Genomic DNA, 13,351 nt, shown 5'->3' on the forward strand with positions numbered 1-13,351 from the left:
AGTCTGGTTATTGTTGGACATTGCGGACTGATGGGCATTGTAGGCCAACCACATTTTAAGGCTGGATTTTGCCTACTACTGCATTAGATAGAGGAGCGGAAAAGAAATGGGTTAGCCATACTGCTGTCAGGAGAGTTACTTCTTTCTACTAGTAGACACATTCAAACATTTGAAAGATGAAAACTGAGACACGTGTGGCCAAGCACATCAGAATGTGGTCAAGGTGGCAAAGGCTATTCATAAGGAAGAGCACAATAGCTTGGAGAGGCTGCGGCAGTTTGCTTTTGCATTGGGAAAGGTAAGATTCTGCCCCTTCCCCTCCTTTCTCTGTTGAATTGCCTGCAATCTGCTTGTGATCTTTGAACTCAGTTTGCAGCAATGGAAGTAAGCTGAGGACAAAGGGGGAAAGTGGGAGGAGGAGAAAGAAACTGGGACATATTAAAAGCATCTGAAAAAGTGGAACAGCAGAGGATTAACTGGGATTGTCCCTGCCAAATTGGGACAGTTAGAGTGTGTGTTAGTACTAAAGAACAAACAGAGGCTGTTGAAAATAATGGTCTCCCATGCAGGGTTATTTTGAACACAATTAAGATGTTTAAAAGTATGTGATTTAATGGAACTTCTGGCAGTGCTGTTGTCTTAAGGCAGTGGTAGGCAATAGCAGTGGGTCTGGGGTCTTTCTTCCCCTGGGATCCTCCAGGGTGACATGGACTATTAAAATGCAAGAAAAGAGAGAGAAAAACATACAGAGAAGTGTGTGTAAGTCTACTTCTAGTTTGGAGAAATAGGTATTTTTTGGACATTAAAGAGCTTGGAAGGGGTGTAATGTATTTAAAAAGTGAATTGTTTCTCCTGGAGGCTTTTAGGAGGCTTCCAGGAGAGGCAGGCAATTTAGCCCCCTTTTCTGTCCCCCCCAAAAGGGTTGGTTTGGGGAATGCAGAGAGGCCAAGGGTTGCAAATACAGATTTGGAGAACTGAATGTGACTTCAGTGTTGCTACCTTTGCCTTATCCCAAGTTATGTCAAAGATAGACTCCAGTGATGGTTACCGAGGAGGAGTGTATTCTGCACATGTTCAGAGACATTTGTCCACCTTGAGGCATTTTACACTTCAGAGTCAAGCTGTGCTACAGAAAACAGTCTCTAACTGAGCTCGATAAATGGGGATAGCAGGACAAATGCTTGCTGGGCAAGTTAGAAGCATTTTTTACTTCCTGGGAAATTAGGTCACCCTTCCTCTCCCTCCTTGGCACCCCTTGCGGTTAAGCAATACCGGATTTACCCCGCGTCCTACAGCCTGGCAGAAGTCCCAGTTTCCTAAGTGGCTGCTGTGACCCAGTTCCCGGATTTGGCAAAAGTCTGGATCACACCTCCTCCAGGCTGTTGCAGGAGACCTTTGTGTCTGGAAGGAGGCAGGCAGGTGAGAGCAGAGGCGATCCCCGCAACCTGGGATGGTGCATTGGGGACTGCCACACAAAAGTGTTTGGACTGAGTTGGAATTGAGAGACCATCTTCCCTCCCTGGCTTTTTTCTCCCTTCCTCTGCTCACTACTTTGGCCTCTGCCTTTGCTCTGCTTCCTAGGAACGGCTAGTATCTGCTTCCAAAGCTGACTCACATGAGCAAAGGCCATGGAGCTACGGGCTCCATCTGAGCCAAGAACTGTTAGCCTTTGAACCTGGACGTCACTTCGGATAAAAGGCTCTCCTCTTTAGCATGCCTCGGCTGTCACCAAGGCAAAGCTGGGGAAGGAAGGAAGCCACATACTCTCCAACATTTCACAAATGAAAACTGGGAAACATGGCCAAGCAATATCGGAGTGGATCAAGAAGGCAAAGGTTATTCGTGAAGAAGATTGAAGAAGCTAGGAGAGACTGCAGTAGTTTGCTTTGGTCTGTGTTTATTGGGAAAGGCAAGAGTCTCTGCTCTTCCTCTTGCTCAATGCAAACTACTTTGGCACTTTGAACTCAAGTTTGCAGCAATGGAAGTAAGATGAGGACAAAGCGGTAAAAGAGAGAGAAACTGGGACTTTTACAAAGCAGCTGAAAAAAGTGGGACAGCAGAGGATTAATTGGGACCGTCCCTTCCTAATCAGGATAAGAACTCCTAGAATGCCTCCTACTATTCCTAGTGGGATTCTGTGTGTTTTCATCCGTCCACCAAGAAACTTTCCCAAACTCTGTTGCCTTTGGGAGAGGTAGCCTTCTGAGCAGAGAAGCTCTTTGGGCATCACGGTATCTACAGAGGCCTTGTAGCACCTTTGAGATTAACTGAAAGGTAGAAGTTGGCAGCATGAGCTTTCATAGACTGAAGTCTACTTCTTCAGATGCATTTGGAAGTTGATGCAAGTCTATGAAAGCTCACACTGCCAACCTCTTTCTTTCAGTTAGTCTCAAAGGTGCTACAAGATCTCTCTACATACTGACTCTACAGACTAACATGGCTATATCTTTGAATTTAGGCATCACAGTGGGTCATGTAGAAATTGGGCCAGTCCCCCCCAGAAGTCAATGGCTGGGTGCAGTGGCATCCATAGCCCAGGCAAACAAGCACTTCCAGGTACCAGATGTAGCACATGGTGTCTGTGGCAGATGTGAGCAGAAGATATTAAGGTAATAGCTAAAAATCTGGATGGCACAGGAGATTTCTTAATGTGTTTGCCGCAGCATGGCAAGAGGTTGCGTTTGCACACTTGACAATTCCCTTCAGATAGAAAATTTATTGGGTGGAACTGTCAAATAGCTCTTTTCATCAGGATGTTCTTCCTAATGTTGAGGTGGAATCTCTTTTCCTGCAGTTTGAATGCATTGTTCCATGACCTGGTCTCTAGAGCAATGGAAAACAAGCTTGCTCCACCCTCAGTATGACTTCTCTTCAAATAGTTAAACATTGCTGTCATGTCACCCCTTGACCTTCTCTTCTCCAGGCTAAACATACGCAGTCTTCTAAAAGTGCATGGTTTCCAGGCCATTTTGGTCACCCTCCGCTGGAGTGGGCATAGCTGTGCTGCCTTTAGCACTCATGGGCAGAGCAGTACAGTACTTGGCATATTTCCATTGGGGAGGGGGAGAATAATAATTCCCAGAATCCTCAGGGTAGCTAGAGGATTCTGGGTGTTGTGAGTAAAAATCAAATAAGATTTGCCCAGCACTGGAGTGGAAACGCAGAACTGGGGAAGCGTCGGGGTGGTCCTCCTCTGGAGAGACCTTCCAGTTATCTATTTTCAGCAAGAGAGCGAACTCGGGCATCCTAGCTCCCAATCCTCCTCCGGTTCCTCCCCATCCCTTCATGGACAAGAGCCTTATCTCTCTCTGGCCTAATATCGCCAGAAGCAGCCAGGAGGCTGTTCCGTTTTCAGAACATCATGTTATCATATCTGTTCTTCTTCTAATTTATCAGAAATATAAATGCAGGCGCCAAGGTTCCAGGAAGAGCTGGAGCATCCGCTGTTCCCAATGGAGCAGAAGGGAGTTTTCTTGTTCTGACAATGGAAACAATGAGGACTAAGAGGATGGTTTTTTGGAGCCTGGAAATGACTGCCCATGCACATGGCTGGTCATAGTTCAATGGCATGCGTATCTGACACTCATGTGCTAAATTGGCCCTTATCTTAATCCTCCTCCCCAGGACATGTACCAGTCCCTTGCAAAGCAGGATACCAGTTTAGGTAACCAAAGAGGCCTCTGATGAAAGAGCAGAGGATCTGTGGCTTGCTTAGTGGCGGAGACAACGTGATACACATTTGCAGATGAAAACTGGGACATGTGTGGCCAAACCACATCAGAGTGTGGACAAGATGGCAAATGTTATTAATGAAGAAGAACACACAAGTGAGGAGAGGCTGCAGCGGTTTGCATTTGCCTGAACCAACTGGGAAGGGCAAGACTCCACTTCATCTTCTCCTCTTTCCCTCTTTAGTTAAGTGAGTGCAAACTGCTTTTGCACTTTGAACTCAGTTTGCAGCAATTTAAGTGAACGCAAGACAAAGGGAGGAAGTGCAGAGGAGGAAAGAGAAACCAGGACATTTTAAAAGCAACTGGGAAAGTGGGACAAGAGAGGATTAACTGGCACTGTTTCTGGAAAATTGGAATATACATGGCTCACAGCTATATTTCAAAATCAGAAGTGGATTTCTAACCACATCCTCTATTTGCTTTGTCGCTTTGTTGTACATTTTTGCATTCTGCCCCATGGGATCCTGGGGCAGAAAATTGTCCGCCAGCCTTACCACACTTCTGCCATAATAAAGCTTTGGACACACCTGAGATTAAAAAGTCCCATTCCTGGCTCGTGTGCGCTTGAACTTCGTGATCTGCCTGCTTTTCTTCCAAGGTAGCAATCAAGTAAAAAAATCTGATTGAAAAGAAAGTTTAATAATAACGTTCTCTTTCTTTTTAGCCAAAGATGTGCCCTTTTGGTGACCAATTCCTCGCGGACAAAAGGGCCGTGTTGAGAGACGGAGCTGCGGCCAAAAAAGGGTTCGAGACGCCCAGCGGAGTTTCTTTTCACTTCAGACAAAATCTCCAGGAACTGGCTAAATTGGATTTTTCTTGTTGCCAAGTCAGTGTTTGTGTGGCTTAGAAATCAAGGGGCCTTTGATGAAGGCACAGTTCTTTCTTTTGTCTCCCCTTTCTTCTCTTTGAAAAGGACATGCTGGCCTCCTCCTATGGCAGGAGCGCATGCAAGGAGGGCACCATTGTTCACTTCTTTCTTGTTTGATTAGCAGGGGCTCAAAGGAACATTTTTCTGTGCCAGTCCAGAGATTCAGGCATGCCAACTGTCCCAATTTGCAGATATATATACAGTACCTCTGCCATCCCTTTTTCCCCCCAGCTGCTTTTAAAAGGCCCGGGTTTCTCTTTCCTCCTCCCGCTGTCCCTCTTCATCCTCTGCTTATTTTACTTGCTGCAAACTGTGTTCAAAGCGCAAAAGTAGTTTCAACCCAGCAGGTTCAGGCAAAAGCAAACTGCTGCATTGTCTCCTAGTTTGTGTGTTCGTCATTGTTTATGACTTTTGCCATCTCACCCACACTCTGATGTTGCTTGGCCCCATGAGTCCTGGTTTCCGTCTGCAAATATTACTGGGTATAAAGGCAATGCATCCCATCTAGCCATAGCAATAGCATTTACATTTCTTTACCACTGATCAGTGAACTCAGCACTTTCTAAGCGGTTTACAATGTGCAATGCAACAAGCTGGGTACCGACCTACGAAAGGATGGAGTTACCTCCGTCTGAGATGATGGAGTGATAAAGATTAGGCTTGCCAAGGCACCTTTGCCCATCAGGGGCCTCATTCCCACTACCTTTTAAAGGGGATCACAAATCGGTATGAAACGGTGTAAATGACCCTGGTTTGCACTTGAACTGAATCACTGAAGTAGTTCGGAAAGGGGGGGGGGGGGAACCATGCACTAGACCCATTTAACCTGCGTCTTTTTGATGCTGATTTTCCCCAAGTCTTTTTGGATCAATCGATTCTGCGCAAGCATGAACCAGGTGTGGATTGGAACCGATTTAAATGTGTCCTTCATCCGGTTGGAGTGGGTCCGTTTTGAATTGAGTCATTCATGAACGTGATCCACAAGTGGGTTGTTTTATTTTGCAGAAGAAAATGCAATCGGGGACAAATGTGGTGTGAACCACACTCCGCTTCCGAACTGATCCATCGATTGGGTTTGCAAAGCGATTTATTTGTAAGTGGGAATGAGGTCTCTGTCTGCCCAATGGCCGTCTATGTCCAAGTGGCCAGGCAGTTTTTGCTGAGCGAAGCGGCTTTTGCCCCCAAGGCCGGCCGGACTTCCATCGCTCACATCCAACCTTCCAGTAATGCTTCATGTGTTTCCTGTTTTTCCCTGGGATGCGCAACCCCAAGGGGCCTTTCCAGGAAACCTCTCCTCCCCTTTGACTCCCCCCAAAAGAACATTGCTGGGAAGGAAGGATCTATTTTCCATTTCAGAGAGGCGGCAAAAAAAATTAGTGTACCCCACCCTTGTTCTTCTTCTTTTTCAAATGCTTCTCAAGAGGGACCGGCTTGTATTTTAAGGTAGAAGGTTGTTGGCATACAGACAGGGCTACCTCTGAGCATGGACAGAGTGCATTCTTTCCAAGGCTAGTGATGCAAAAGAAGCACACTTTTGGTCATCTCTGAGGGGTTTCATGGCACGGGGTTTTTATGTATTTTATTATATATATATATATATATATATATATATATATCCCATATAAAATGGGGAGTTTTTATTACCTATTAAAAGAATAAAAATACAATTAAAAAGAAAAATGTTTTTAAAACACTTAAAAATGATACAACACCCCTGGTCCTTTAAGAGTGTTGTTCAAACAAACAAACAAATAACAACAATAAACTTCCTGCTTGCCCTGGAGGGCGGGCCCAATCATGAAAAAGGAGGGACTATGCAAATAAGAGGCGTGGCTATGTAAATGAAAGACCCGTCCATGTAAAGGAAAGGCGCGTCTATGAAAATAAGGCGGGGCCACGCAAACTGAGGCCTGGCTGTGTAAATGAAAAGCGTGGTCAATGCAAACTTAAGGCGTGTCTATGCAAATAAGGCGGGGCCATGCGAACAGAAGGCGCGTCTATGCAAATAAGGCGGGGCCATGCGAACGCAAGGCGCGGTTTTGTTACTTAAAGATATAGCTATTCAAACGGAAGGCGTGTCTATGCAAATAGAAGGCGAGGCCATGCAAATAAGGCGGGGCCATGCAAACGGAAGGCGCGGCTGTGCAAATGAGATATAACTATTCAAACGGAAGGCGTGGCCATGCAAATAAGGAGTGGCCAAACATTAAAAGAAAGGCGTGTCCATGCAAATGAGTTCCCTTCGGGCCCCTCTTAGCCCAGGTGCAGCCGGTGCCGCACCGCATTCTGCGCCGGGACGATCGCGCGATGCCTCCGCAGGAGGAGACGCTGCCGCCCGTTCCTCCCCATCGGCGGCGTGTGCTGGTGGAAGCGGAGCCCTTGCGGAGCCTGGAGTGCGTCCTTCTGGGCGACGGAGCGGTGGGCAAGACCAGCCTGGCCCTGAGCTACAGCACCAACGGCTTTCCCGCCCGATACGTGCCCACCGCCCTCGACCGCTTCTCTGGTAGCAGTGGGTCTCCTCAAGAGTAAGGGGGCGGGGTGGCCCTGGATCGGGGCCCCAAGGGAAGCTCCTCCGGGGGAAAGTTTCCTAAGCTTGCAAGCCCTCTGCCTCCTTTTTCTTAAATGGGTCTCCTCTGGAGTAAGGCTGATGGACTGCCGCTGGATCGGGGCCCCAAAGGAAGCTTGCAAAGGAAACCTTGCAAACCCCTTGCCTCCTTTTCCCCTTCCTCCACCCCGGGTCTCCTCTGGAGTAAGGCTGCCGGGGTCTCCCTGGATCGGGGCCTCAAAGGAAGGCTGGTCCAGGCAAATGCTTGCCAAAGTTGGCTTGGAAGGAAGCATGCAAACCCTTCTCCTAGTTTAACTGGGACTCCTCTAGAGTAAGGCTGACAGACTGCCCCTGGATCGTTCCCTCAAGGGAGATGGTCTAGTCAAAAAAAGTGCTTGGAAGGAAGCTTTGCAAACTCCAGGGTCTCCTCTGGAGTAAGGCTGATGGAGTGCCCGTGGATTGGGGCCCCAGAGCTGCTCCAGGGGTCTCCTCTAGAGTAAGGCTGCTGGGAGGGTAACCCTGCAAATAGGGACTAGAAACTTGTGTGGCTTAATCCCTTATTAGTTCTTACTTGCTTTGTGGGTCGTGATTCCTGATCAATGAGGATCCCTTTCTGGGAGAAAGGCAGCATAGAAATGCCATAAATGAAGTAATAATCAAATCAAAGTCCCTCAATATCTCTGCTGCTGAAGCTCTGCTTGTTTCATAGGGACTAGAAACCTGTCTGGGCTTGATCCCTTTTACTTCTTGCTTGTTTTTTTGGGATGGGTGGGATCTTGCGCGATTCCTAATCCGATTCCTAATCCTAATCTGACCCTTTCTTTCGGCTTCTTTCCCAGCTGTGGTCCAAGTGGACGGGGCCCCGATCCGGCTCCAGCTGTGCGACACTGCAGGGCAGGTAAGGCTTTCCTTGCAAGAGTAAGGACTTTTACTCTTTTATCACTTTTCCAAAGCCAGAACAAAGCTGGGGAAAATGCCCTTTGGGACAGTAACACCCAGCATCCCCTGGCCGATATGGCCATCCGGGTGGCTGGAAGATTCTGGGAGTTGTAGTCCAACAACATTTTCATTTCCTGGAAGGAGCGGCGCACCTGCACTGACATCATTTAATCTTTGAGTGCTCAACCTTGCATAAAACCTTTGCACCAGGACCTGCCCCTTTCTCTTCCTTCTCTCCCTCTTTAAGCTGCACTTTGGAATCCCTCTCTCTTTGGAGAACCAGCTCCAGCCATCTTTTGCATCTGCTCTCTTCTCTTCGGCCTCAGAGATATTCCCTGGAACGTTTAAACAAAATCCCAAATCCCCCGAATCCCCTGATATTTATTATTAGTATTATTATTCAGTCAAAATCCCCGGAAAGAAATTAATTGGCAACACTGGGATGGGCAAAGACATGTTGAGCAAACAGGATCACAGAGTTGCAAAGGATCTCAGAGGGCATCTGTTCCAGACCAGCCCCTTACAAGAACCCATAGAAATCAGAAAGGAACCGTCTTAAGCCATTTCTCTGATCCTTTCCTTGTGATGAAGCAGGGCTGTTTTTCTTTCCTGGTTTTAAAAAGGTTCCTGGTTTTAAAAAAGTGTACATTATCATCATCATTATCATCATCATCATCATCATCATCATCATCATCATCAGTAGTATCCCACTCTTATCCCAGAACTGGGACTCAGAGCGGCTTCACAATATTAAAAGAACAATATAATTGAAAACATAGAAAAGAGGTGCATTAAAAAGGAATTAAATTATTACAGTGTTAAAATAGATATGAGTTCCACTATCAGAAAACCCCCAAAATAAGATAATAAGCTATGCCTTTATTTCACTAAATTGGTTGATTTAAAAGATGCAAACTAAGAAGAGTACTAGATTGGAGTTCCCCTTTCCCTCTTCATTTAGGTTAGGTGCCTGATCCTTCCTTCCTTCCTTCCTTCCTGTTCTTGTCAATATAAGAGAAATCTCAAGTGAACATGCAAGAAGAAAGTCTTAATACAATCTGAAATGAAGTAAGATCATAGAAAAACTGCCTTGATGTTGAGGATGGCACCAGACCCATTTGGAAAGGGGTGGCATGGGTGACTGGGTGGCATGGCTTGTTCTCAGTCAGGGAAAATGGGCAACACGCGCCTCACCTTCCTTCCTTCCTTCTTGCCTACAGGACGAATTTGACATGCTGCGCCAGGTCTGCTACCCCAAAGCGGAAATCTTCCTGCTCTGCTTCAGCGTGGTGGCGCCCACTTCTTTCCAAAACATTGCAGACAAGTGGTACCCAGAAGTGCGGCGCCATTGCCCCTCCACGCCGGTGTTGCTGGTGGGCACCCAGTCTGACCTGCGCCAGGATGTCAAGGTGCTGATTGCCCTTGCCCGCCGCCGAGAGAAGCCTGTGGCCCCCGGTGCCGCCCGGGCACTCTCCGTGAAGCTGGGGATGGTGGGCTACCTGGAATGCTCTGCCCTCACCCAGCATAATCTCAAGGAGGTGTTTGACACGGCCATTGCGGCGGGGCTGAGGCATGCTGACCATCCGGTGCCAAAGGCTCGGAGGGGTCCTGCCAGCTGCCTCCGAACGCTCTCGAAAGCCTGGTGGAGGAAATGCGTGTGTGTGCGGTAGTTGTGGCTTCCCCTGGCAGGAGGCTGGACTTTCTGTACACCTGGAACTGTGAACGGCATGCCTCTCCACCTGCAAGGGGCATGGCTCTGTGATGTGATCCTCGCCTGGTTGACAAGGGCATCTTTGAAGCTGGCACTGACTCAGGGAGACAGTCCTGTTCATGCCCATTGGATGTGGCAGTCTACTGGTGGATTGGGTGGACAGTGGTGGGGATGGAGGGTTGGGCTTTGATTGGCACTCATTCCCATAATATGGCATTTCTAGTTTCCTTGGCCCTCGCTGGTGAGTGGAGTTTGAATCCCATCATGAAGATGGTGATGTCTCCCTGGCAGGACACAGATGTAGAGTTTGCCTTCTGCTTCCTGGACAGAAGAGGGCAAGTCATGGGTGCACAATATCTCTCCCAATCTTTGGATAGAGAATGACTCTGGTTAGAAGCCACTCTTTCCCTGCAATTGCCCCATGGCCACAGAATATCTTGCACATGGTTGTATGTATTTATGAGAGAGAAAGAAAATGGGATGGGATGTCATACACTGCGGTATGGCTTTAGATGGATGCCCCTAGGGATCCCTTCGAATTCTGCTATTTTTCTTCCCGTTGCCCCTCTGGTAGATGGAGCAAGATTGTACCCAGGCTAGCTGGCACCACCTTTGCCATTAAATGTCAGTCTGGAACCTTTTTGAGTCCTGATTTTGAGAAATCAGATATTGAGATGCTCCCTGGGGGGAGCAGGGAAAATTAAGTGAACCGCTTCCAGAAATTTGTGGTGCCTTTTTTCCTTTCAAGACAAAACATGTAATACATAACGTAACGCATGTGTCTTCAAGTCCCCTGTTGACTTATGCCAAACCCACTAATTTCCTTGGGTTTTCTTAGGCAAAGAATATTCAGAGGTGGTTTACCATTGCCTTCCTTTGAAACATAGCCTATGGCACCTGGTATTTTCTCATCCAAGTCCCAACTTGGCCTGACTCTGGCCTGTTACAGACGGCCCAAATAAAGCTGCTTCGGGTCTCTTTGGAGGTATGCTATTTAAATGATGCATGGGTCCTAAGAGTCCAGAGGTTGCGCCAAAGCCACACTCCATTCCTAAGCACTGGAGTGCAGCTTTGGTGCAGCTTACGGATTCTTAGGATGCATGCATCATTTAAACAGCATACCTCCAAAGAGACCCCAAGCAGCTTTATTTTGGCCGTCTGTGGTTAGCTTCTGAGATCAGATGAAATGTGGCCTTTAATCTTCCTGAAGGTGGGCAGAGAAACAACTCTGTGCTATCCCTACCATGCCAATTTCCTTTTTCTGACCTTTGGGGTACATCTTTGCCCTTAGAGCTGGCACTAATTTAAGAAATAATCCCATAGGTTCCCCCTCCAGATAGATAGATAGATCTTCATTATTATTTTTTTGTTGCACTGCAGGATCTGTGCAAAACTCCCCCTTTCCCCAGGTAGAAAAACTTTGCTGCAACTCAAAGAGGGGTGTGTACAGCTGTGTTGCAATTTACACTGGAGCCATTTTTGCCCTTAGGGGGGTAAAACTTCATCTGATGTTTCTTTGTTTGTTTTATTCCCCTTTATGGAAATAATTGAAAGAAATAAGCTATTTATTCTTTTGTGTATGTGAGCTTCCGCTATGGGCTGCTGCCCTGGATGAGCGTTGGGTTGGAGAGGTGAGGATTTAGGGTTTTAGCAGTAGCTTGCAATGGCACTTGATTCCCTCTTCACAAAATAAGACAGTGGCCCCCAAACTTTGGTCCTCCAGATGTTGTGAACTTCAGTTCCCAGAAGTCCCAACCAGCTTGGCTAACAATCAGGAATTCAGGGAGCTGCAGTCCAAAACATCTGGAAGACCAAAGTTTGGGAACCGCTGGAATAAGAGGGACCTCTGTTTTGCTGGATGCTGCCACTGTTCATAAATAAAAAAGGGGACCTCTCTTTGAGATTTTGGAAGCAGTGTGAAGATAGAGGCTGGGCTGGGCTGACTGTTGGATGATGTATGTGTTGTGTGTCTTTCAAGTTGTTTCCGACTGACAGCGGCCCTAAGGCAAACCTGTTTCAGGGTTTTTTGGGCAAGATTTATTCAGAGGAGGGTTGCCATTGCCTTTCTCTGGGGCTGAGAGTGTGTGACTTGCCCAAGGTCACCCAGTGAAGGCGGAGTGGAGATTGCAGTTAGGATTCCCAAATCCTAGTCCAACTGCTACACCGTGTAGACTCTCTCTCCTACATTTTTTATTGGCAAGTTTTTATTTAGAGGAGACTTGCCATTGCCTTCCTCTTGAGCCGAGTATCTGGATTCATTGGCCATGGAGGGATTTGAACTCTAGAATCCTAGTCCCTACATGTTAGGGTTTTGGTGCAAAACACAAGAGTTTATTTTCTTTGCCCCAACAGATTTGCAGAACCATTTTTGTTCTCTATGGGAAGCATTTCTGGACACGTTCTTTGTGGGGAAAAACTCAGTGTGCATTGATGATGTGGGAAAGGATCTTCTTGTGTTCACCATCATGTAATGGTTACTATCATATCAAGAATGAGAAAATGTGCATATTAATAAAATATTTCTATCTGGGATGCTAACAGCGAACAAGGCCCTCTCTGTAAAGTACTATTTTCTTCTGCACCCTGAATGTGCTCAGAGGTACCTTGAGATTTAAAATGTGTGGCTGAAGTTCATTCTAGGGCTGGATTTGCCCTACATTTCAGGTTAAGGGGCTTAGCTTTGAGCTGTATGAATTAATGGGAACAGTGGATAGTGCTAACTCTGTACAAGTAGAACTCAGTCTTTATCAATACAGATCAAGCAAGTACTGTATAGGTTTTAAGAAACAGAGAGAGAATGTATATTTGTATGCGTGGAGTGGGCAGATGGTGGCCTTCAGAGACATGCTGAAATGTGAAGTCGGAGGCTTTCATGGCCGGGATCCATAGTTTTTTTGTGGGTTTTTTGGGCTATGTGGCCATGTTCTAGAAGAATTTATTCCTGATGTTTCGCCAGCATCTGTGGCTATGGGCATCTTCTCTGAAGATGCCGGTGGAACGTCAGGAATAAACTCTTCTAGAACCAGGCCACATAGCCCCCCCAAAAAACCACAATCATGCTGAAATGTCAACATATTAGTGTGCATGCACACACTGGCCCTGGGCAACCTGTTGTTCACCTGAGAGGCTCATGCCTATCTCCCTACCCCCATTCCTCTGCTGTGAGAAGTTGGCCAAGGCCTGGCGGAGAGGGTGACTCATAAAAGAGCAGCTGACTCTGCTGGAGATAAGGGAAAAGAGATAAGAAGGCAACAGAAACCCCTAAAGAAGCCAGCTGGCTCAAGCCTTCTTGCCTGAAGCCTCAGAAGGCTTCCTTCTCAGTGGATTCTGACATTCATCAAACTGGGTGCCTCTGGGAACATGCCAAGCACTCTCATTGCTGAGTTGCAGCGGTTACCCCCTTCTCCAAATCTTCAGCAAGCTCTTTTTTGGAATGATGGCTCCTGGTTGTCATCTCTGGCTGTGATGGGAGTTGTAGTCCAAAATAACTTTCAGATTTTGCATTCCAACCAATCCCCTTTTTTTTGCAATGTGAGTACAGGAAGAATGGGAGAGGG

General features: G+C 47.0%; 1 protein-coding gene across 1 annotated transcript; it reads left to right on the forward strand.

Annotated features, from left to right (window-relative positions):
• Window positions 1-6,851: 6,851 nt before the first annotated feature.
• On the forward strand, window positions 6,852-10,847 carry LOC121916047 (rho-related GTP-binding protein RhoU-like). The gene is made up of 3 exons (XM_042440765.1): window positions 6,852-7,102; window positions 7,984-8,042; window positions 9,304-10,847. Exons 1-3 carry the CDS (start codon window positions 6,907-6,909, stop codon window positions 9,751-9,753), a joined length of 705 nt encoding a protein of 234 aa, XP_042296699.1. The 5' UTR covers window positions 6,852-6,906; the 3' UTR covers window positions 9,754-10,847.
• Window positions 10,848-13,351: the final 2,504 nt, after the last annotated feature.

This window comes from Sceloporus undulatus, chromosome 9 (assembly GCF_019175285.1).
Source record: "Sceloporus undulatus isolate JIND9_A2432 ecotype Alabama chromosome 9, SceUnd_v1.1, whole genome shotgun sequence".
NCBI lineage: Eukaryota > Metazoa > Chordata > Lepidosauria > Squamata > Phrynosomatidae > Sceloporus > Sceloporus undulatus.

What these genes read in the sequence shown, in the direction of transcription:
- LOC121916047 (XM_042440765.1), top strand. Translation starts at nt 6,907, where the DNA reads ATGCCTCCGCAGGAGGAGACGCTGCCGCCCGTTCCTCCCCATCGGCGG. An exon ending in CGCCCTCGACCGCTTCTCTG is followed by an intron (nt 7,103 to 7,983) that starts GTAGCAGTGGGT and finishes CTTCTTTCCCAG; the next exon opens with CTGTGGTCCAAGTGGACGGG. An exon ending in TGTGCGACACTGCAGGGCAG is followed by an intron (nt 8,043 to 9,303) that starts GTAAGGCTTTCC and finishes TCTTGCCTACAG; the next exon opens with GACGAATTTGACATGCTGCG.